General features: G+C 46.0%; 2 protein-coding genes across 2 annotated transcripts in view; both read left to right on the top strand.

Annotated features, from left to right (window-relative positions):
- The window catches only part of Rad50 (RAD50 double strand break repair protein), a 52,437-nt gene extending 34,222 nt beyond the window's left edge, over positions 1–18,215 (top strand). The window contains exons 21-25 of the mRNA XM_032912300.1: positions 239–463; positions 12,152–12,237; positions 12,752–12,894; positions 15,454–15,587; positions 17,036–18,215. Of these exons, the coding sequence (XP_032768191.1) occupies positions 239–463; positions 12,152–12,237; positions 12,752–12,894; positions 15,454–15,587; positions 17,036–17,222 (775 nt within the window). The 3' untranslated portion in view covers positions 17,223–18,215. The remainder of the gene's footprint in view (positions 1–238; positions 464–12,151; positions 12,238–12,751; positions 12,895–15,453; positions 15,588–17,035) is intronic.
- Positions 5,145–5,635, top strand: LOC116908859 (10 kDa heat shock protein, mitochondrial). Its single transcript, XM_032912299.1, has one exon. It carries the CDS (start codon positions 5,209–5,211, stop codon positions 5,515–5,517), a length of 309 nt encoding a protein of 102 aa, XP_032768190.1. The 5' UTR covers positions 5,145–5,208; the 3' UTR covers positions 5,518–5,635.
- Positions 18,216–25,393: the final 7,178 nt, after the last annotated feature.

Raw genomic sequence — 25,393 nt, 5'->3', positions numbered from 1 at the left:
TTGTCAGTAGCTGAAGGCCAGGGGCAGTTCGTGGTGCTCACCTGTTATGAAGGTTATTTGCTGCTCAGAAACTTAAGTGCTGCAGAAGTTTGGAAGGAATAGAATTAGCTAAAAAGTCTTAGAAACAAGGAGCGCTGCTATAATGTGCTTATCACTGAGGGGAATGAGTGGCACCTGTCTGAAGGGACGCTGTGCTTAGGCTGCCAAACCCTAAACAGTGGTCTTCACTAATCTCTAGTGAGCACCAGAAGTTGGAAGAGAACATAGACACGATAAAGAGAAATCACAGTTTGGCATTGGGGCGACAGAAAGGCTATGAAGAAGAAATTCTTCACTTTAAGAAGGAGCTCCGAGAACCTCAGTTTCGGGATGCAGAGGAGAAGTACAGAGAAATGATGATTGTCATGAGAACCACAGAGCTGGTAAATAAGGACCTGGACATCTACTACAAAACTCTTGATCAGTAAGTACTTGAGTGGTTTTTTCTGCAGTGGTCGGAGCTAGCGCACTGTGGCACACTGTGCTCATCTCTTTTCCCAAGTTTGTCTCTTTAGTATATGACATTTTATATATACCATGGAATGAAATGCTACTTGCATGTTGCATGTTGCATGTGTGCTTACACTATAAAGCATACATACCCTAACCAGTCCAAGAGCTACTGGCTGGCTGAGCCATCTCTCCAGCCCAGATTGGTTTTTTAAAATGGTTTTACTAGCCCAGTATTGTGGCTCAGTGCCTATCATTCCAGCAGGTGAATCGCTGAGTTTAATGTAATGGGTTTAAAGTGAGAAACAGTTGTGGCTTTCATGTACAGTTCTCTGGTTCATTTTTATTTGTTTGTTTATTGGATAGAGTATTGGGGCTGGGGAGATGGCTCAGTGGTTAAAAGCACTGACTGCTCTTCCAAAGGTCCTGAGTTCAATTCCCAGCAACCACATGGTGGCTCATAATGCTAGGCAAGGCAAGTCTCCTGCCACAGTTGACTAACCCATCCAATGGGCCCAGGACAAGTGTACCACAAAGACATGTTCCTAAGGAAGTCCCCATCCCTACATCCTGACTTGTGAAATAACTCAGCACAGATGTTTGTGGATTTTAGGCTTAAAAGGTCTGTAGGAGTCTGGCTTCTGAGTCTGGCCCGCAGCCCTAATTGATCAGTCCTGGGGCAAATGCTAAGTAAACTATGTCTGACTGAGATCTGTGTATCTGTGGTTTATGGGGCAACTCCTGGACCCCAACAATTGAACCACTCATTTTTTGTGGTTGGTTGTTTTGAGACAAGGTTTGTCTGTATAGTCCTGGCTGTCTTGGAATTCACTATATAGACCCAACTGGCCTTGAACTCAGAGATCCACCTGCCTCTGCCTCCTGAGTGCTGGGATTAAAATCATGTGCCACCATTGCCCAGTGGACCATTCATTTTTAAGTTCCTTATATGTTGTGGATGTTTACCAAACCTAATGAGTAGGTAACACTTTTCCCCATTCTGTAGGCTCTTTACTCTGTTGATTGGTTCCTTTGCTGGGCAGAAGCTTTGTAATTTGATGTAGTTTTGTCTCCTTTGGGTTTTGTTCCCAGTACTTTTAGGCTTTTGCCCCCTCAAATCAAGCCCTTGACTGTTGAGAGTTGTGAAGCGTTGCCCTGGTGTTTCCTTCCATAGTCTTGAGTTTCAGGTGTTAAATGTTACCTGTGTTGATTTTCGTGTGTAGGAAGAGACAGGTCTGGTTTGATGCTCTGCATCTAGAGTCTCAGCTTTCCCTGTGCCATTTATTGAAGAAATGTCCTTTGCCCCTGTCTGTCCTTAGCCCCTGTGTGAAGACCAGGGAACAGTAGAGACTCGCTTACATTCTTAAGCTCTCTGCTCCGGTCCACTGCTCTGCGTCTGCTTCTCGGTTAGTACTGTGCTGTAGTGTTTGGACTGCTCCGTGGTAATGTGATAGCTTTCTCTGTTGTCCTTTTTATCCAAGACTGCTTTGACTATTTGGGTTTTATCTGCTTGCTTCCTTGTTGATGGGTCCGTATGAATCACGGACTTTACCCTAGTTGTCTGAAGAATGTCCTTGGTATTTTGCTATTGATTGCACAAAATCTGTAGATCAGTTTGGGCAGCAAGGGGACAGATTCTGGGTCTGGCTCCATGTTCCAGTCTTGAAGCTTTAACTCTCTGTCCCTACAGATGGTGGTAGAAGACTCAGGTGTAGCCATGGAAATGGGAAACAGTGATGGCGATGGAGCTGACAAGGCTCACTTCTAAGTTGAAGGAAGGGAAGGGTTGAGGGGTATTTTTCCATGATCTCACTTGTGCAGCAGGCTGTCAGGGAACAAGTTGCTATTCCTGAAAGGGGGAGGGGTTTAAGAGAAAAGGAAAAGTCTGTGTTGGGTACTTGAATATTTGTGTAGGTTTCCAAATAAAGAACTCAAGTAGGAAGTTAAATACAGAATCCTGGGTCTAGACATACCTATGGCATTTGAAGCTGGAGTGGTGTTCCGTATAGAAAGGATGTTGCTAGAGAAGGGAAGGTATAGAGACTAGTTTACAAGTGGGTCAGAAGCTGGGGAGGTGGTGGACAGGTTGTAACTCACAGATTGAATGAAGCAAACTTTTCAGGAGTCATTAACTTCTGAGATGCTGAGTAAGATGGTCTGAGCAATGACCTAGAATTTGACAAGTTGGAGATTTATGACTGGGAAGCCATGGAGAGGAAGGTGGATTTCTGTGAGTTGGATGAGGAGAAAATGGTGGGAGAGAAATGTCTTGATGACATATTCTGCTATACAGGGACCCAGAACTTGGATCATGAGGGAACTAGGGGACCAGTGACAGGGTGGGAGGTTGGTTGCTGCATTTAAAGGTCTGCTGTGAATCCAGTCCTTGTTTACAGTACCTAGGTCTGTGTCTCTGTAACATAGAATACTATGTCCAGAAGCCCTCCTGCTGGCTCTCAGTAAGGCACGGCATGCTGTCACATATGCGCTAAAGAGATCATAAAGGACTGCCATAACCTGTCCTTTCTCTCAACTGCCTAGTCAGCCAGGGGAATGCCTTGATATCACCAGGCTGTCTGGCCTGGGGAAGGAAGGGCATTTCCACAGAGAAACACGAGGTATCACACTGAGTAAGCAAGGAGGAGCTGGGAGTTCTCTGGAGCCAGCCAGAAGTGGGCTGAGGTGAGGAGTTGCAGGGGTGCTTTCCAGAGATTTAGCTCGTTTAGGAGCATTGTCACACTGATCAGTGAGGTATTTTATCTACTAATCAGATGCATTCTTCTAAATAAGAAAAATATTTCCTTCAAATAGAGTCTGTGGGTTTCTCCTGCAATGATAGCTTAGGATTCATATGTGATCCCTAAATTTGCCTTCCTACCCCCCCCCCAAAGTTTAAGATTTCCCTCACTGTTTGGCATCTTAGAAAAGGCATACTGTTAGTGTCATGTAGAATAAAGCGTACTGTTAATGTCACTTAGAATAAGGCGTACTATTAGTGTCACTGTTGCGCGGCAGTCTATTTAAGGTAACACAGGAAATCAACAGTGCATTTTCGAGAAGCGCTGATTAGCATCTGTTATTAGTAATGATCTAAAGCAGCAGTAGGCAGAAGCATTGGTAGAAACCCTGGCTGAGAGTGGAACATGACCTTACACACAGTGCTACATTAGAACAAAAATGGAATATGTCACTTGCCCAGAGTGCTCTCCAATATTTTGTTTCCCAGTGTTACATCATGCTGCTTCTGCAACTTGGGAAACATGCGACTCCCACAACTTTGTATCTGAGGCAGCCAGGTCTCTGCCATTTGTTGAAAGCCTGGGTCCCTGCCTTCAAGGGGAGCTCTGGTGGAGAACTTTATTCAGGACTCCTCCTATGCTGGCCAGGGATGCATTATCGTTTCATATGGTAGCATCCTGTAGGAGATTGGTTACAAACCCAAAGACAGCCAGTAGCATTTCATGTCTGCTGCAGGTTTGTTACTTTGTTTTAAGCAAATGTTTATCTTGTAGTAATGGTCGAACCTTTGCCTAATGTTAAAGCCGATACTTAGGAGACTGGCTAAAGCAAACAAGTTTAATAAAGTCATAATAAGTTTTTTGTTTGTTTGGTTTTTGTTTCATTTTGTTTTTGTTTTCTTTTTGAGACAGGGTTTCTGCATGTAGTCCTGGCAGTCCTGGAACTCACAATGTAGACCAGGCTGGCCTCAAAGTCACTGAGATCTGCCTGCTTCTGCTTCCCAAATGCTGAGATTAAGAGCATGTACTGCCACTACCACCTGACAAGTCATATAACTTGGGGGAAAAACGTCATTTAAATTTGCCAAATTAAGGATTCTATGTTCAGCAAGAAGAAATCCTAATTTGTTTAAAACATGGTACTCATGACACCATTTCTTTGGGCAGGAGGACTGCTGCTGACCCAAATTTAAGGAGTCAGGAGGTTCTCCTGGTACTGAGTTCTGAGGCAGCGTTCATGGGGGCTGAAGAGACAGCAGTTAAGAGCCTGTGCTGCATCTGCATTCTGAGTTCAGTTCCCTGCACCCACACCAGGAGCATCACAACTGCCTGAAATTCAGCTCTAGGGAATCCTATGCCTTTGGGCTCCTTGGGCACTTACACTTATATATACATGCTCACAAGACACACACACACACACACACACACACACACCACAATGGTAATAGTTTTTAAAGCACTAATAATCCACAGCTAGTTTTGCATTTTTGGTTTTTGTTGTTTTAATTTTTTTGTTTTTTGGTAGCCTGTGTATCAAGTTTGGCATAATTTTAAACACAAAGATGAAGGTAGTATATTTCAGAAAATGTCTTTGAAAATGTCTTTACTGCTCTTTTTCAAACTTGATTTGCACTTAGTGTTTATGCTTTCAAATTAAAATAATAATTACAAAAAAGTCCATATATATTTGGTCTTTCTAGTTATTAGTCAGCAAGATGGCTTGAGATATGCAAAGTCTGGTTCAGGGTTTGCCTTTGTTTTTACACTTGCAATTTTGAGCAGTAATCCAGACTTTTCATTAGTCATTTGTCTTCTTGGCTTGAGTCCTTTAGATAGTTTGACTAGGGAAGGAAGCAAGAGCTGGACAGGTCTTGAGGAAAGAAACTTGGGTCCCTTAAGATGATGCTATTCAGCCGGCCCACGGGAGTCTCCTTGCAGCAGCCGTCCGAGTGCAGAGTCCGGAGCTGCGGCGGCGTAAGTCATGGCTGGACAAGCTTTTAGGAAGTTTCTTCCGCTATTTGACAGAGTATTGGTTGAAAGGAGTGCCGCTGAAACTGTGACCAAAGGTGGCATTATGCTTCCAGAAAAGTCTCAAGGAAAAGTATTGCAAGCAACGGTTGTGGCTGTGGGATCAGGCGGGAAAGGAAAGGGTGGAGAGATTCAGCCTGTCAGTGTGAAAGTTGGAGATAAAGTTCTTCTCCCAGAATATGGAGGCACCAAAGTAGTACTAGACGACAAGGATTACTTCTTATTTAGAGATGGCGACATTCTTGGAAAGTATGTCGACTGAAATCACTGTTGAAATGGTGTCACATGAAGCTGCCCATTCCACTGATATTCTGAACTATTTCATCATGTAAATAATTTCCATGCCTCCCTTTTATAATAAACGGATGATGCCTAAACTGGAAAAAAAAAAAAAAAAAGATGATGCTATTCTAACCTCTTAAGCACCTGCTTTCTCTATTTCCAATTTTAGATCTGGGATGGTTTTGTTCAATTCCTTCACCTGTTTGGTTGTGTTTTCCTGTAACTCTTTAAGGGAATTTTGTGTTTCCTCTTTAAAGGCTTCTACTTGGTTTACCTGTGTTCTCCTGTATTTCTTTTAGAGAGTTATTTATGTCCTTCTTAAAATCCTCTATCATCGTCATGAGATGTGATTTTAAATCCAAATCTTGCTTTTCCAGTGTGCTGGGTAGCCAGTATTTGCTGTGTTGGGAGAACTGGGTTCTGATGATGCCAAATAGTTTTGGTTTCTGTTGCTTAGGTTCTTGCAATTGCCTCACCATCTGGTTATCTCTGGTGTTAACTGGTCTTGCTATGTCTGACTGGAGCTTGTCCCTCCTATGGCCTGGGAGCCTGGGAGCCTGTGATCTTAGCAGCTCCTGGGAGACCAGCTCTCTGCGGGCAGGTTTAGGGTCTGGAGGGCTGTGGGACAGCCCCAGCTCTGGGCACAGATGGAGACTGGGAGGGTCCTGTCCCAGGCTGCTCCGAGGTTCCTGTGCCCTGTGCACTCCTGGCAGGACTCTCTTTGGACAGTCAGTGGAGAGAAAGTGGAGTCCCACCTGTGGGCTTAGGAGGGAGAGCTCCTGGGAGACCAGCTCTCTGCGGGCAGGTTTAGGGTCTGGAGGGCTGTGGGACAGCCTTACCTCTGTGCACAGATGGAGACCCGAGCACCTGCTTTCTCGTGGCTGCATCTTAAGCATTTGATTTTACAGAGTGGCCAGATGCTGAGGTGGGAAAGTAACCTTAAAGGCCTGATGTACTGCTCCACTTGTGACGGCAGGCTGGGAGCCATAGTGCTTCCAAAGAGGGTAACTCAGGCTCACAGAAGTTTCTCCTTTAAAGAGCAAGTGTAGGAGACAGTTAGTTGGCTAGCTTGGAAGAGAGGGCAGAGCAGCCCCCTGCTGAACAGTACATTCCCCTGGCATCTAAAGGGTACCTATAGGAAGAAGCAGAGGACATAGGCTAGAACAGCTCTGCAAGCTGCATTGAGACCTCTGGATTTGATTTTGTTTTTCTTTTAATACTTTATTTTTTTTAGAGAAGTTTTAGTTCTGTAATAAAGCTGAGCAGAAATGAATTTACAGGGATCTCTTACGTCCCTACCATGTCCATACAGGCACAGCTGCTTCTGCCATCTGCTGCCTTTCTGGAGTTAGCAGCGAGCCTGAGTTGATGCCACTGCCATCCAGAGTGCAGTGTGCATCCGTTCAGGTCGGTGATACATTCTGTGGTATGGATGAGGTGCCGCCCATCACAGTAGCTTCAGTAGCACAGGCTTCTGGTCATCTGATGCTGCCTTTCGAATGGGACCCTTTGTCATTTGGCAGATCATTCTAAGGCTCCGGACCACCAGAACTACCATTCATCTTCACAGAATACAGCGGAGTGTTAGAGAAGTTTTTAAGGCACTCTTTCAAGCTATTAATCAGTAATTATAAAACTGAATAAATTCATAAATTGCTGTTTTCTTAGATCTCAGAAATTCCTATGCTCTTTTGAGAGCCAGTTCTTACAAGGGAGGCATTCTACCTCATGTGCATTAATGCATTTAGCCAACAGACAGCTCTCGAGGCCACAGCAGGGCCTCAACTGTCTCAAGCTCACATCAAGGATTTTTAGGGTCATCGTTTTGTTTAAGGGATAATTTTGTGTAGTGCTGTAACTCTGGCTGGCCTTGAACACCCAATCCTCCTACTTCCACCACCCCAATGCCAAGATTATAGGCACACACCACAACTCATGGTTATGCAGTCTGGCAATTGAACCCAGGGTTTCACACATGGTAGGCCAGTCCTCTGCCACCTGAGCCAAGCCCTCAGTCACTCCAGGCCATTCTTTACAATACTTACTATTAAGTACCTGAAACAAGTGTTAAAGAATAATGGAATTCAGTCTGTGGACAGCTCCAGCTTGCACAAGGTTCCTGCATGGCAATGCTTCAGGGCAGCTTTCCTTCCATCAGCTTTACCCAGTCGCTCGCCTGCCACTGTGGTAGCTGTCTCCACCTCTACACCCTCCTGTTGTCCTCACCCCTACCTGCCCCACTGTTTTTCTGCTAGGCTAATAGATGGATCCTGTTGTCATTGTAGGAAAAACCCCATCCTTACCTTCCCCATCACCGCAGTGATCTCTACTCACTGTGCCCCTCACCAAGCTGAACAGTTTTGTTCCCTTAATGTCTATGTTTTCCTGTGCATTTCTCCTTCTTGGAATGATCCTTTAATCCCTTCCCAAATAGACATACTGGCCTCTCCCTTTCAGTCTGTGTTATTTGTGCCACATGTGTTAGATGCAACTTGAACTTCTCCACACCTCACACCTACAAGACTTAGGGCACAAGTCAGGGTAAACATAGGTTCCCTCGGCACTTGGTGACAGTGCCAAGTGCTCACCAAGGTGTCCTGCATTGCTAACCTTGCTTCCCTCACGGTGCACTAGCACAGTGTGAATGGTACTGCGCTGCTCCCTTTCTTTTCTTTTTTATTTCTGAGACAAGGTCTCTCTGTGTAGTCCTAGCTGTACCAGAACTCGTTCTGTAGACCAGACTGACCTTGAACTCAGAGATCTACCTGCCTCTACCTCCCAAGCGGTGGAATTAAAGATGTGCACCACCACCTCAGGACTCACTCTATTCTTTATGTAACCATGAAGTTCTTTTATGTTCATAGGTGCGTGTGTGTTTCATTCTTTTAATGTTTGTATAACCCATAAAATAGAGTCTACCTATTTCAGCCAGTGACATTAGGACACTATAAAATTTGGCCCCTGCTGCCACCGTGTATATGACTTTGCATACTTGTGCAGATAGACCAGAAAGATAGCGTCTTAGAAATGAAGCTACTAGGTCAGAGAGTATGATCATTTTTAACTTGCTAATACCAGATTGGTTCCCAAAAGCACTTTTTGTTTGTTTTTGAGATAGGATTTCTCTACATAACCCTGGCTCCTGAAACTTGCTTTATTGACCAGGCTGACCTCAAACTCAAAGAGAGCCATCTGCTTCTGCCTCCCAAGTACTGAGATATACACCACCAACTCATGGCCAAAAGCATTTATAAAGCACATAATTCCACTGGCAGTATATGAACATGACTGTGTCAGTGTCACCGTGGCCCACCGTTGCATGAAAATTCAATCCAAGTCTTTCTTCTGGTTATTTCCAGTCATCTTCCTGACCAGCCTGGAGTAGCAGGTGTATGCCACTACACTAGTTAATTTAACTGAGAGAGAGAGAGAGGGAGAGGGAGAGGGAGAGGGAGGAAGGGATAGAGGGAGGGAGGGGGGGAGGGAGGGAGGGAGGAGAGAGAGAGAGAGAGAGAGAGAGAGAGAGATACAGTAGCTCTTCATTTTTTTGAGACATGGTCTCTGTATGGAAGAGGGTTTCTGGGGCTCATCACTTCAGGTGGCCAGTGAGTTTGAGGCCCTTGCGTATTCATCTTTATTCATCTTCTCAGTTACAGGAGCCAGTGCACCTGACCGTTTACATAGGTTTGGGTTCTGAATTAGGACTGTTGCTGCACGTACTTTGCTGACTGACTCATCTCTCCAGCTATGGGACTCCCCACCCCACCATTCTTTCCCAACACTGTTAGAAACTAGATAGTAATGCTATATGAATTGTTTGGAGACAGGATGTCACTATCTGTGCGGCTCTGACTGTCCTGGAGCTCAGCATATAGAGAGCTGCCTGCTTCAGACTCCCAGGTGTTGGGATCAAAGGCCTGTACCCCCATACCTAGGCCATTTCTGCTTAACTTGGAAATGTTAATATTTCAGTTGATTTTCTTGGATGTTGAGGTATACAGTCAAACCTTACCTGCAGAAACAGTGGCAGGTGTCTTACAAGCTACAGCACCTCTCCGGGTTATTGTGGGAAGACTGCTTGTATCTGTTAGATTGTTTTTGCTGTTGCTATAGATGCCTGACTGAGACATTTTGTGAAAGAAAAGACATTGTCTTCCCTTTGTCATTGTGATTTGTACCAAAACTCCTACATGCTGGTGCAGCAAACACTCCTTCACTGGCTTATCAGCTTTTCTCTAGTCTGGTATACAGTGTTACCTTGGACAACTTTCTTCCTGTTGTGCTGTGTGCTTTCTAGGGATAAATACCACTCTGTAAGCTGAGACTGGGGGGCTGGGGCAGGTAGATGGTGTGCTTACCTACAATTGCTTACCCTGGTTTCCATGTATAGCAGGAAAGTCTCCCCAGTCATGTGTTCTGTTGAGTGCTCTTATGACTAAATGTGTTTAGGATGCTCATGTCTCTCATCATAGGCAGGACAAGCCCAAAAGTGTTTGCTCTTTTCAGACTTCTCTCTGCTTCCTACTGCTTTATATACCCAGAAGGTAGGCACACTTTGAAGATAATACTCTTCTTGTCCATTCACTGCCTTAAAAACAAACAAACAAACAAACAATCAACAACAAAACTTCTCATAATCAAAGCTGCTAGTGTCCTAGCCACTTTCTGTATCTTGGGCAATTTTTTTATAGGATCTGTTTTCATAGCAATTGGAGATCGGAGAGATGCTATATGACTTGGAGTGTGGCTTGTCTCTCAGAAGGTGAAGCTTATTGGTGACCACTCGTGTCAGCGGCTTCTTTAGATGGCCTACTGCAGTCACCTTTGTCGTACCCATGGTTGCCCACTGTGCTGATATAACTCCCAGAGACACCATACTTCAGCTGCCAGGCCAGCCAACAGTAGCAGTTGCCATTTCTGTCACCCTGAGGGGGTGCCTTTCTTTACTGAAGCTCCCCCTCTCCCACTTCTCTGGCCTTGCCCTACCTGGTGTTCCAAAAATAACGTTTAAAGGTCATTTACAAAATTAGAATCATAGCACATGAAGCTTTGGAAAAGTAGTCTTCACATACGATTGGTTCCCAGAACATCCTGTGAAGTATTTTTTTGTTACGATTTTCCCTCTTTGAGAAAATAATAGCTGGTTTGTCTATTCTTTATGGTAAGCGGAGATGAGCATGAGTTAGAAAATGGAGACCTGGTGAGGCAGAGGCTTCTCCGGGCTTCATGGCTTCAGCAGTGCCGCTGCATCTGATACTTAGGCGTATTTATGTTGAGTCATTTCTTTCTCTTTGGCTGGCAATCAGAAGATCACGGAATGATTATACAGAGGCAACGGCATTACGTTTAGTTTCTTTTTCTGTATATATCAGATAAGGAGCCTGCAGATGGAAGGGAGTTCGCTCACATCCTTTGCTTGGTGACAGCTCTGAAACTTGCCTTCTTGCCACGGACGGGAGTGACTTTATTAGTCCTAGTTCCTGAGAGCTGCAGTAGCTAGGGCAGGCCTGGTGTTCAGGTCTGACAGGAAGCCTTGGCTTCACAAACATGTCTTCCTACAGTGTCTGGAGACCACTTCTGTAAACGAGAAATGGAAGGCAGGCAGGCCTGTGGAGGTCAGAGCACACTAGTAGGCCTTGTGACTGGTTAAAGAGTCAGGCTTCTAAGTCAGGGCCTCCTTTGGAGCCAAAGATGCCTTCAGGTTGGCAAAATCCTCACAGATCTGAGAAATAAAAGGGACTGGCTTTTGATAAACTTTAACAATCCTAGAAAGACCTGGCCATGGTTCGTGGAGGCACAGACCTTTAGTCCCTGTACTCAGGAGGCAGAGTCAGGCAGATCCCTGAGTTCAAGGCCAGCTTGGTCTAGAGGACAGCCTGTACAGACCCCGTCTCAAAGAAAAATAAAATTAAAAATTCTAGAATGGCCAGACAGCAGTTCCAAAGACTTGTCCTTGTCTTTGTTTTGTGACAAGAGCTTCTGGCTAGCTGCACCCTCAGCCTTAGCACATAGGTCCGCCTTCAACAGGCCTCCTGCTGGTACTAGAGAGGCTGCCCACTACCACCACCATCACCACCACCCCCTCCCGCCATTGTGATCTTAGGGCCTAGAAAAGAAGTCTGTTAAAGATTTATATAAAACTGTAGAGGGTCTCATTGTACAGCTTTGGGGAATTACTGTGTAGACCAGGCTGGCCTCAAATTTATGGATACCTGCCCACCTCTGCCTCCTGAGTGCAGAATTAAAGGTGTGTACCATCACACTCAACCCTTGCAGCTTCTGAGTACTTAAAGACGTCTTGGATGTCAGAGGAGACAGAGATGTGTGGAAATGTGGGGCCGGCAGAGCTCTGGCAGTTTTCGTACCAGGGAGTGACACTGCTTGGACCTGTTTAATTTTTTTTCTAGGCCTTTCTGAAGTCTACTCTTGTAATTGAAAGTACTAGGGCAGCGGCATTTTTATTATCATTATTAATATATATATATATATATGTGTGTGTGTGTGTGTGTGTGTATACATATGTATTCATATATAATTTAGCATATACTACTGCATAGTTATGTCTTTCATATAGATAATACACATTGTATTAAGTAAAACTGCCTTTTTTCCAGAGCAATAATGAAATTTCACAGTATGAAAATGGAAGAAATCAACAAAATTATTCGTGATCTTTGGCGGAGTACCTATCGTGGGCAAGGTAACTAACGTGGTGTGTCCCAAATGCTTGTTCCAAAGCTCTGTCCACAGCCTCTCCTGTATGACCTTAGCTGCCAGCATTGCCTTCTCAAACCCCTTCCTGAGCATGTCTTTGAGAGTTTTCTAAGAATTCTTATCTTTGCAGCATCTTACAACAAAAAGAAAATGCAAAGTTTTTCTTCCAAAGCCCTGTAGGACTCATACTGGCTGCAGCAGACGCGATTAGCTGATGACATAATGGGTTCTGTGAAAGCGCAGATAGGGATAGGCCCAAGTGTGATAAGAAAAGCACCCAAAGGAAACTCTTAGAAAAAGAGCTGGGCCCAGGCTGGGGGTGGGCCATCCAGGCTGCATCTTGGCAGACCACGTGATCCTGAGTCTTCCTGGCTAGAGAGTTGGCAAGGCAGCCAGTGCTGCTAAGGACATCAGACTCACTATGTCCCCCGGCTTCCATGATGATGTATATAAGTGACAGAGGTGTGTGTGGGTTCTCTAAAATACTCTTTCTGTCTCAGATATTGAATACATAGAAATTCGATCCGATGCTGATGAAAATGTATCAGCTTCTGATAAAAGGCGAAATTACAACTACCGAGTGGTGATGCTGAAGGGGGATACAGCCTTGGACATGCGCGGGCGATGCAGTGCTGGACAGAAGGCAGGTATCTCAGCAGTCTGCGGAGCCAACTGAGCCGGAAAGATGGCCCTGATATTGCAGAAGCCTTAAGAGTACCATTTATTGTTCTGTATACCATGTAAATAAAACAGTAAAAAAAAAAAAAAAAAAAAAAAAAGAATACCATTAAGTGGATGAGAAGTCCCTACAGCTTCCTTGCCACCTTGTGAGGCAGACTTGGTTATCATCAGTGCACTCTCCTGGTGCCAGCACTCTGAAGATAACTTTTAAGAAAAGGGTCAAGGGACTGGAGAGATGGCTCTGTGGTGAAGAGCATTAGTTATTCTTTTTTTTTAAAGAGTTCCTGAGTTCAATTCCTAGCAACCACGTGGTGGTTCACAACCTTTTATAATGGAAACTGATGCCCTCTTCTGTCATGCAGATGTACAGGAAGACAGGGCACTCGTATACATACATATATTTAAAAGGAAAAGGGTCAAAGTTACTCAAAGCCATTTTACTTCACAGCATTTCTCAGAGTAAAGTCAGTTTTGTGGGCGTTCTGGTCCAACAACGTGCAGGAGTGTCTCAGAGTCAGTGTAACTGTACTGCCAGTCATGGGTTACACTAGTGCGGAAGGGATGTGACCAGGCTGTGGGTTGACCCCACCATTACCTAAACTTGGTTATAATCCTAGCACTGTGGAAGTAGAGACAAGAGCATCAGAAGTTTAAAGTCATCCTTGACTACAGAGTGAGTTTGAGCCCAGCCTGGGCTACACCAAGACCATATTTAAATGAACTAGCAAACTGGAGCCTGAGTTGAACCAGATGAAGCGTTCTCATCTGTGTCACTGAGAATAGAGCCCCTGCATAGGCCTCGAGCTCCATTTCCCCAGCATAGCTTTGGGCTGGGCCTCAGACCATTAAATAGAGAGATCTGCTGTCAGGGCTTTGGTATCATAGGGGCTTTCTGTCCCTTACTACATAAAGAAGACTCAACGGCCCTACATGAGGCTCCTGGAGGAGGGACAATAGGCAGGTTTGGAGTACAGAGGATGAGAAATGATGTTTCAATAAGGCTAAAGCATGAGACCTGCATCCCAGGAGCACAGGGAGGTCATGAATGTTTGATTTCTATTAACCACACACACAGTGCGATTGAGTTTTCAGATTAAAGTAGATTTTCATAAAATTCCATAGGCTTAGGAAAGGATGTCACATTATTGGCATAATTATCCCAGTTATTGCCAACCCAGATAGCTAACATCAATTTCAGGCAAATGCAGGTTACTGTCACAATCACAGTCTGAAGAAATGACTAACTTGTAATCTATAAACAGGATCCGTACTTGCTTTGTTTGGTGATGTGTGATGTTTATTATAAATGAGTTTGAAACATGATCTTAGAACAAAAGTCAGTTTCCTATAGCTGCTCTTAAATTGTAAAAACTGGCAGTGTTTGCTTCCTGGTATAAGGAGAGGTGTCAGACAGACAGTCTGGTGGCTGTGGGCCAAGCTGCAGCATGCATGAAAGTGGGTAGTGGTAGAGCGGCAGGAGTCGGGTTCAAAGGCAGGAAGGAAGTGTCTGTCCCCCAAAGGGACAGTAAGTTCCTGCAATTTGCTGACCTGCTCAGGGAGTCAGAGGGAAGGTATGAACTGCCCTGTGTTTAGCAGCCCAGAAATTCAGCAGGCAGTGAGGTTAGAGCTCACACAAGAGCACTGTGCACTGCCCAGAGCGGCCGGGTTCCTTTGCTATGTCCCTTCAACCCTGAGAGGGCTGACACTGAATCTGAGAGATTTAGGGTTTGATTTTTAATAACCATGAATGTATTTAGTAGGCTCCATGCAGATAAGTACAAATAGAGCACACTCTAGTAACTTTAACCTATGAATTTTTTCCTCATTGACACAATTACACAAGCAGACACCTGGGTGTGATTTAAAAGAACACACTTCCTGGTTTCTCTTTTGGACCAGAGAATTATGGAGACTTAAAGATGTCTCTATAGGAGTTAAAGTGCCTGTGAGGTTAGGAAGATATAGTGTGTTTCTGTTTTCCAGTAAGTGTCATTGCTGAGAGGCAGTAAGGCCTGGTGTGGTTTCACACACCTTTAGTCCCAGTGCTCAGAGGGCAGGGGCAGGCAGGTCTCTGAGTTTGATGCCAGTCTGGTCTGTGGAGTGAGTACAGGTGAATCTTAAGACTTCTCTTAAAATTATCAACTGCTGATAAATTGTATGCATCTACCCTTAGCCTGTGATGCCAATTTTTAGTAAATCTGGAATGCTGGCAGGGCTATTTCTCAGTGTTTTATCTCAGCACAAATGATGGGCTGACAGAATGTGGTAAATGGCCCACCTTCCAGAAAGGCTTGTGTCTCCATTGAACTGTCCCTGACATCAGTGACCTGTGACATTTCCTATCTCTTCCCACCTTTTTCTGGTTTTGGAGACAAGGTCTTACTACATAACCTGGGTTGGCCTAAAACTCAGAGATCTGCCTGTCTTTGCCTCCTGAGAGCTGGGATTAAAGGTGTGCACCACCACACTCAGTTCATCCGCCATATCCTCCTGAAAACATCTCTTATGCTACTTTCCCTAGGTGCTGGCCTCTCTCATCATCCGCCTGGCACTGGCCGAAACCTTCTGTCTGAACTGCGGCATCCTTGCCTTGGATGAGCCTACAACAAACCTGGACCGAGAGAACATCGAGTCCCTGGCACATGCTTTGGTTGAGTAAGTATGTGGTTGAGAAAGGGGCAGGCTGTAAGGTTTTTAAAGACCAATAGCAGAGCCAGGTGTGGTGGCGCGTATCTTATCCCAGCACTTGGAGGCAGAGACAGGCGGGCTACTGAGCTCAGGGCCAGCCTTGGCCACAAAGAAAATTCTAGGCCAGGGTCAAAAAAATAAAATTAAATAAATAAATAAATACATACTTACATAAATACATAAATAAATAGACAAAATAAAAATAAAAAACCTCCAAATCAAAAAGAATTCAGTTGAAGTCAGGCTATGCACTTTGCATTTCAATAGTAATTCTCCAGATTCTCTTGAAAAAGAACTTGTGAGGCTAGAGGGGTGGCTCAGTGGTTAAGAACACTGACTGTTCTCCCAGAGGACCTGGGTTCAGTTTACATCATACACATGGCAGCTCACAACTGTATGTAACTCAGCTTCAGAGGGTCTGACGTCCTTACGCAGATGTATATGCAGTTAGAACTCCAATGCACATAAAATAAAGGAACGAGAGTACTGAGACACGGACATATCCTCTCCCCGAGTGTGCATAGGGTGAGTGAGGGTGAGCAGTTCTGGGCTTTGTATTTCCTGTGAATCCTCACGGCAAGCACAGGAGTCACTTTGCCCCGGCCAGACACTTAGAGCTTTTATGGAAAAAGAACACTGGTAATTAGATGGTGCCCAGGCTGACTTGTTGTCATTGCATACCCCATTCGCTCGTGTTAGCAGGTCTCCCGGGAAGGGTAGCTGGAATTTTGTGGACCCCTGGCTCCAGGACACTGACAGCACTGGTGTCTTCCAGCCAATTCTTGATCGTCCTGTGGGAGCAGCAAGAAGGAGGGCGTTGTGGGATTAAAGCATGAAGTGCATCCAGTCCCAAACTTGATAAACAAGTTTGAGTTAAAACTCTTGTGTCTCACTCAGAGCTGATGGCTCAGCATGCTGACAATGAGCAAAAAATGTCCCCACCCACCCACCCACTCAGGCCCTGTGTCACAGCACTGATGCATCTAGTGACTGGGGGAGGCAGAATTCTAGGTAGACCCAGCTCCTCAGAAGGCACTGTTATTCCCCTCCCTGCTTGTTGTCTGCCTGAGTTACATTAGACTCAGACGTGTGGAGGAGCTGCGCAGAGGAGCAGCTGGGCTCTGGTTGGTGTTCTAGGTTTTCCTGCAAGACTTTCCCTGCATCAACAGCAACTTAGTCCAAATTCTCCTCCTAGTTCTTAGCCATTTGGGTAGGGACTAAAGCTGTGCACCCCACTGAGTGGGAGGAGCTGGACTCTTACCTGCCTAGGTTGAAGGCCTCAGCCAGAGGCCCTGTCACACATGGCCCAGGAAAAGCCTGGTTGCCACCCAGCTGTTCTTGGATCTGACAGGATTTTCAGGGGCTTTTCCAGAGCTATGTCCATGGTGAAGAAGTGCTCTCGTGTGTTGTTTCAGGATTATAAAAAGTCGCTCGCAGCAGCGCAACTTCCAGCTTCTGGTCATCACTCACGATGAAGATTTTGTGGAGCTCCTAGGACGATCTGAGTATGTGGAGAAATTCTACAGAGTGAGGAAGAACATCGACCAGTGCTCAGAGATTGTCAAGAGCAGCATCAACTCTCTGGGCTCTTATGTTCACTGACTTGTTTTGGGAGGGATGTGGATTGGGTGAAGGGAACCGTGTATGGCAGGTTTGAGGGTTCCTGAGATCGTGAGGCTGCCTTGAATGAAGACTGAACACAGTTCCCACAGACCTAGCAACCTCCCAGTTCTGCCTAGCTGTTCATTTCCTGCCAACTGAATGTCACCCAGATAAACAGTGCTCTTGAGAGCAGTGCTGACAGGAGGGGTGAGCATTTTAAAGTGTTGCTGTTTTCTCTGAAGCTTAGAGTGATATTTAGTAAGTGGCCCTGCTTTAACATGAATCCATGCACACAACCTGTCTGTCCGAGCCTAGGTCTTCCCTGAAGCCACAGTCATTGAACGGAGGCTGGCAGTGACAGAAGCCGTTGGTGATCATTAAAGGAATAACCAGTTCCCTCCCCATGCAGCCCTGCCAGATAGTTATCCTGCCTGGTTGTTAAGAGAGGAATTTCCCCAGTGCTGACCTGATCTACCCATCATGCAGAAGCCTGTCACTCTCCTCTGTGTCTGTTATGTGTATCCACTTGGCCTGGCCATAAACCCCAGTCACTCTGAATAGCAGGTTCCCATGTGGGTGGGAAGGAGGCTCACCACAACTGGTGCCTGCTCCCATGGGCAGACCTGCAGGGGCGAACCACATTCTCACTCCAAGGCCAAGGCCGTTGGAGTCCACTACACATTTCCAGGCGTTGCCAGCTGAAGCCTCCTGTGCAGACAGGGCACATCCAAGTCACATGCTTGCAGATGCTAACAGTTCAATCACTCAGAGAGGGTTGTCAGACCTGTTCCGTGCCATCTGCAGATCTGATAGGCATCAGCTCTAGAGAAAAGGTCTTTTTTCCCCACCCTTTTCTTTCAGGAATGTAAAAACATGTAAATCAAATGCATACTGAAGATAGATCATAAGAAAAATTACTTTAAAATAATTCTTTGGTATTATCATTTATTATCATTAATTATCATTTATTAAAGACAAAAGCAAATATTTGTATATTCATGGCGTGGATGGGTTTGCTTTCCAGAGTTAATCTTCATGGACTATTTGAACTTCAGGGAGATATAAACATCTTCAGTTTTTTCAGAGTTGATTAGTAGTTTAATTTTGTAATCAGTTTTAAAGTTGCTTCACATAGCCAGGAATGATATCCCAGCTGAGGCAGGTGTGTCTGTGTAATTCAAGGCCAGCCTCGTATACATAGCAAGACCTTGTCTCAGAAAACAAATTTTTTCCATAACTATGTAAATGTTAAGGGAAGTTTATGACAATTTTAAAAGTTTTTGGAAATTCTGTCACTCCCAAACCAAAATTTATTTACTCTGTGAGAAAGGTCCTCTAGCCCAGGCCGGCTGTGAGCTTCTGATCTTCTGCCCCCCAAGTGCTTGGATTACGGCGTGTGCTACTATGGCTGGTTTATTTAGTACTGAGAATTAAACCCAAGGTTTCATACATGACAGGCAAGCACTCTACTGACTGAGCCACATTCCAGCCAAAAATCATTTAATGATTGATTCTACTATGAAACTCAAATCAACACTCAGAAATTTTAAAACAAGTCTAACACAGCCCAGCCAAAGCCAATTAATTTGGTATCTGCTGCCTTAGTTATTTTTTCTATTGCTGTGATAGAACACCACCACCAAGGCAACTTAAAAAGCAAGTGACTCCAGGAAGTTAGAATCGTGATTTTGGAACAAAGGCAGCAGGAACAGCTGAGAGCTTACATCTCAAGCTGGGTGGAAGGGAGCAAACCCCTGGGTATGGTGGGAGACTTAAGCAGCTGAAGGATGATGGCGGGAACATCTTTATTTTCTGCAGTTCAACCACACATTTCTAGAAGTTCAACTAGGTAGATCGGGAACACTGATGTCTTACACGGAGTCGTCTTGGCTTTGAGCCAGAGTATTTTACACAGCATCCGTTGTGTGCAGCTATCCCTTGTACCAAGTGCACATATGTGTTCACAGCCAGGCTGCAGTGAAGTTGAACGTTCCTTTGTGGGCACGCACTGCTGGGAAAGCCTTGGTGACTCATACTCTGGAGTGGTAGCCGGCATTTGACAAGCCGAGGGCTAGACTGCCCTTCTTCCAGTCCTCAGGACCAGCTCAGCCCCATGGTACCCAGATCATCATTACAGCTGAGCTTCCTTGCATGGTAAAGGATGTTCTGAAGCAGTGATGAAAGCTAAATATCTTGACTTAGAGACATTGTCCCAGGAAGGTCCTGGGTGTCATTTTAAGCATCCTAATAAGATGATGGAGGGAAAATGGGATGTGGAGGGAACAGTGCAGTGTTCTTGGAAATGAGAAAGGTTTCCAAGCAGAGTGATACAGATAGACAGCTACTAGAAGCTGAAAAGAACAAAAGCATTTGTCCCTCAGAGCCTACAGAAGGATTGGGTCCTGACAACACCTGGACTTGGGCCAGCCAGTGTGCTGATCTTGAACTTCAGGCCTGGGTGAGAACAGGCCCAGGAGGGCCACACAGCAAGGCCACAACTCTCTGGGTCCTCCGCTCCTTCAAGCCCCTTTGTGACAAAGTTCATCCCTCCAACTCTGTAACCCTGACAGGCTTCAGAAGGAAAGCACAGCCATCCATTCTCACAGGGAGATTTCACTGAATTCCTGAAGAGTGTATTGATTCTGGTTGAGTGTTAGACTAATCGATGGCCAGACTGTCTATCCCAAGAACACAGAAAATGAAGCCCGCTCATTAACCGCCGCAGCAAAGCTGAAGACAGATCCACTGGGCAGACACCTAACACAAATATTTTCTTGTGGAGTCGGAACTTAGAGCAGCAGCATTGTAATGGGAGCATAAGCTGGGAGCATCTGCCAGTAAGCTGTAGAGGCCCTGTCTGCAGTGCGGGGGAAAAGCAACAGCCAGGTGTGATGCACACCTTTAAATCCCAGTGCTCAGGAGGCAGAGGCAGGCCGGTCTCTGAGCTCAAGGTCAGCCTGGTCTACATAGTTCCAGGACACCCGGGGCTACAGAAAAGAAAAAGGCAGAACAAGCTGAGTATGTAGTAAGAGCAGCAGCACACCCACCCCCCACCCCCCTGTTTCAGGTCTACTGCATACACAAGACACAGCTTTCCTTCAAATCCCCGTCCAGCAAGCTTTGAACTGGGATAGGTGGCTTTCTAGTCACCCAGGGGCTTAAATTCCAATACCATTGCTTGGTGGCTGAATAGCCCTGGGGGAAATAGTCACCCTCTGGCCTCTGTCACCCACCCGTGAAAGGAAATCTGGCTTGTGTTGCAGGGTTGTTCCAAAGGATCAGTGACTTCATATTTATAAACCCGAACAGTACTTGGTGCCAGCTGAGCATCTGCACACGGAAGCCCTCGTCCATCAGTTTGGTCCTGCTACAGTGTCCCTTAGCCTCAGCTTCGGCTCACACCCTCCATCCTGGCTCCCTTTCTGGCTGTGATAAAACACTGACAAAAACCAGCTTGGGGAAGAAAAGGTCATTTGACTTACCCTTCCCAGTCACAGCGGGTACAGAAGCTCATGGCAGGAACTGAGGCAGAGGCCCTGGAAGGACGAACACTACTAAACTGATTCTCGCCCATGGCTTGCTCAGTTTACTTTCTTAAACAGCTCAGGCCCTCTGCCAAGGATGGCAGCAGCCACAGTGAGCCGGCTTCTTGAAGATTCCCTCCATCAATGAAGAAAACGCCTCGCAGACCTGCCTGTTCCTTAACTGAGGGTCCTTCCTCATAGACCATTCTGGGTTGTGTTGGAAACACACACAAACCAGCCATCATGATAAACCTTGTCAGTAGACACTATTAAGCTATAACGTGTCCGTTCTTTTTTTTATTCCTAAGACCTCACAGTAATATCACAATATCCATCAGTAGTCTAACTTTTTAAAAGTTCCAGTCGTGGCATCTCCAGTATGCTGGAGTCTCCATGCAGCCGAGGCCACACCTTCACAGATGACCACCAGGCCACTCTGCAGGTGCTCTCATTTTTCAACACAGGGTCACGCCTCAGCATCTCTCCACTATCCCTTCAGGCCTCCCAAACCAGCATCGCGTGAGAGTCTCTCACCCATTACCAGACGTGGGTCGCAGCTTGAGACACAGCCTTGGCCCCTTCCAATCACAGCTGAATCCAGAAGACGTTGCAACAGGTTCTTTTTTTTTTTTTTTTTTCTTTTCTTTTTTTTTTGGAGCTGGGGACCAAACCCAGGGCCTTCAAGCTTGCCCTAGGCAAGCGCTCTACCACTGAGCTAAATCCCCAACTCCCCCACAACAGATTCTTAACTCACAGTGTCACACGAACAGCCCCAGTAGTCTTTGCTTCTCTCCGAGACTTCACAAGCCAGACCTCAACCATCTACACCTCTTGACATTTCTCTATTCGAAGCTAAGCTCTGCACACTCAATGGCTTTTCTGTCCCAGGGTTCCCAATGCCACCACATTCCTCCTCCAAACAACACGGTCAGTTCTGTCACAGCAATACTGTGCCATCAGTACCGACATCTGTTTTAGCTCGCTTTTCTACTGCTGGGCTAAAACACTAACAAAAAACAACTTGAGGAGGGAAGGGCGTTTGGCTTGACCTTGCCCGGCACTGTTACCAGGTGAAGCTGGAGGAGGAGCTTGCGGCAAGACCTGGAGAGAGAGACGGTGGAGGAGTAAGTGCTGCCTCCTGGTTCGCTCCATTCGCTTTCTCACACTGCTTAGGGCCACCTGCCCAGCACTGGCCCCACCCACAGGGGTCTGGACTTTCCCATATCAATCATCAAGAGAATGTCCCATAGGCCAATCAGATGGAGGCAGTTCCTCCACTGAGGCTCCCTCCAGGTTCCAGGTGACTCTTGTTTGTGCAAAGTTGACAAAAAACAAAAAACAACAACAACAAAAAAAATACAAATGAATTAACAAAAAAGAACACACCTTTATGATCATTGAAGAGTTTTAGCTTCCACTTAAATCGCTCCAAACTAACTTTATCATCATGGTGATTTCAGTATCCAGGTAGGGATAACATCCAGCTTCCCAGCCCCTGTTCTTCTACCCCACGAGGAGGCTAGCACTGGAGCTAACCACTACCTCAGCGTTAAGCTTCATCCCCAGGGAACACTGAGACCCCTGCAGTCCCAGATCCTACTGCAATGCTATTGCACTGAGTCTAACGCCTTCCCACCTTTTGTTTTCCTCGTGCTTTTACTTCACCCCTCACAGTGTATATCCCATGGCCCATTGCCATAGCTCCTAGCTGTGTAGCCTGTCTTCCATGCTCACAGTCTCCTGGCCGCCCAGCCCCGGATAAGCTCAACTGTCCCCACGAGTTCTTTGCTGTTCCCTAGACCTGCTGTTGGAGCCTTCAGCCTGTCGGCACTTTCTCTCCACACTCATTTATTCCCTGACATTGAGCCTCATAGCTTTAGAATTTAGCCTCTTAGTTTGTGTCCCCAAAGCACAGCCTGAGCTGGCTTCAGATGAAAGCCGTCAGGCCAGGGTGAGAGCCAACTGTTAAACCAGCTGCCGCAGTGGGCAGTGGGAGCTTGATCCCACAAGGAGCCTCTGAGACATGGTAGGATGCATTTCAATATACTACCCGAAGGCATGGCTCTTCGTGCACTGTTAGTGAGGGAACTGGCTGTGTGGGCCCTCAGAGCTACACCCACAGAAAACAAGGGGCTGGAGAGATGGCTCTGTGGGCAGAGCCTCACACGTGAGCAGGCCCAGAACTCCTGCTCCAGGGGCCTATATGCTGATGCCCGTCAGTGTTTGTCTGCAATCCAGATCTCTTCTAAACTGATTCACCCGGCAGCCTGTGGACAGCTGGACATCCAGACACACCTGACTATCTAACGAACATCTGAAACTCACGACTCAGCCCACTTCTCCTCCAGAAACTCCAAACTGTGACGGCACGTTCTTCCAATTTCTTCAACAAGCCCAGCGCCTTATGTCTAAACTCATGGTTCACACCCATTCCCTCGGTTTAAAAGTCAACTTTCAGAAGGTTTCCGAGGCCATCAGGATGGCTCAGCAGGTAAAAGCACTTGCTGCCCAGTCTGACAATCTGAGGTCATTCCCGGGCCCACGTGGCAGGAAGAGAGAATCAAATCCTATAAGTTGTCTTCTGACCTCCACATATGCGTATGAATACACGTACATATGAAATACACAATGGGGGCTGGAGAGATGGCTCAGTGGTTAGAGCACTGACTGCTCTTCCAGAGGTCCTGAGTTCAAATCCCAGCAACCACATGGTGGCTCACAACCATCTGTAATGGGATCCGATGCCCTCTTCTGGTGTGTCTGAAGACAGTGACAGTGTGCCCACAGGCATGAAATAAATAAATTAAAAAAAAAAAAAAGAAATACAGAAAATGTCCTTTTAAAACATTCTTTAAAGTCATCTAGAATCTGGCCACTCTTTACCCATCAAAACCAGCAGGGCTCTGGCCCAGGCATCATCATCATCTCGAACCTGGATAATTTGAGTAACTACCTCGCCTCTCACATTCACCGAGCCCTGCTCAGGTTGGTTCCGTCAAGGCAGCAGCCAATGATCCTGTAAGTGTGCCCTCGGTTCTGAAATTGTTTTCTGTGCAAAATGCCCCTGAACTGACAGCAGCTACAGCCCTCCAAGCACACTGTGAGCTGGTAATAGAAATCAGAGAGGCAACAATTACCCCTGTCCTGCTGGCTGTCCCGCCCGGCAGCACGGCGAAGGTTGTTTCCTCATCTAGACTTGCAGCGTTAGAACATATGTGATAGTGTGACTGGCCTAGGAAAAGTAAGTGTGTAAAAACACAAATCTTAAAAGGACAGCTCTACTCCGCACACTCATGGTGCTTTTTCACCATCACAAAGTCGAAATCATTTTAAAACCCTGAGTCGGTGCTCAGCGACCCATGCCAAAGCCAGGCACACTGCGGCGGTAACACATCGTGATGCTAAGCTAGTAGTTAAAGTGCGGGGGTGCAGCTCTGTTGGTAGAGGACTTACCTGGCATGCATAGAGCCCTGGGTTCCTCCCCAACACCATATATGCATAAGCCAGGCAAGCAGTCTGTTCCTGTAACCCAGGCACTTAGGGAGAGGCAGGAAGATTGGGAATTCAAAGTCAGCCTTGGCTACATAGTAAACTCGAGGACAACCTGGGATACAAGAGACCCTGTCTCTAAATAGATAGGTAGGTAGATAGGTCAGTAGGTAGAAGGAAGATAGATACATAGATAGATAGATAGATAGATAGATAGATAGATAGATAGATAGATAGATAGATAGATAGATACATAGATACATAGATACATAGATAGATACATAGATAGATACATAGATAGATACATAGATAGATACATAGATAGATACATAGATAGATACATAGATACATAGAGTTAAATACTTCCCACAAAGAAAGGCCCAGGGCCAGTGTCTTCATTAGTGATGTCTGTCTGACATGTAGAGTAACACCAATATTTTTCAAACTTTTTAAAAAACAGAAAAGGAGAATGGAACACAGTCCAGGTCATTCTGCAAGGTCTCTCTTCCGCAGGTAGCAGCCAGGAAACTAGAAAGCAGGCCCTCTTTTTGTTAATACACTGGGCCAGCAAACAGAGTGGCTGGTGTTTCCAGGACCCTTGCCTCTGTACGTGGCATTAGACCTCCCCCTGCCGCTGACCCTCTGGAGGGTCCCCTTCCTTCCCCAGTTACTCCACTCTGCTTCCTTATCTCGTGAATTCCATTACCCTTCCTTCTCCTACAGCGCACTATCTGATGAAAACGTGCTAGCAAGCCAAATATCTCAAAACAGATCTATGCCAGAAGCCAGGGCAGCCAAAGGAAATGCAGATACACGGAGCACGCCAGTGCATGGAAGGACCTGGTCAACGGAGCTGAAAGGAAATGTGCGGCACAGGGAGAAACATCAGCGACTCAGCTGCACGACATGAGCTGACAGCCCAAACAAGGAGGGAACCCTTACAGTGCAGGAACAATGTCTAAAATGAAGTTTTGTTTTTTGCACTGTTTGCCTGCGTGTGTGTCTGTACACCGTGTGCATGCAGTGCCCATGGGGGCAGGGAGAGGGCACTGGGTCTACTGGACCTGAAGTTCCAGACCATTGTAATCCTCCATATGGGTGCTGGGTACTGAACCCGGGTCCTCGGCAAGAAGAGCCAACGTTCTTTCACTCCTAAGT

Source organism: Rattus rattus, chromosome 9 (genome assembly GCF_011064425.1).
Source record: "Rattus rattus isolate New Zealand chromosome 9, Rrattus_CSIRO_v1, whole genome shotgun sequence".
NCBI lineage: Eukaryota > Metazoa > Chordata > Mammalia > Rodentia > Muridae > Rattus > Rattus rattus.
Note: the sequence above shows the minus strand (reverse complement) of the source record. Positions and strands in the feature narration are given on the sequence as shown.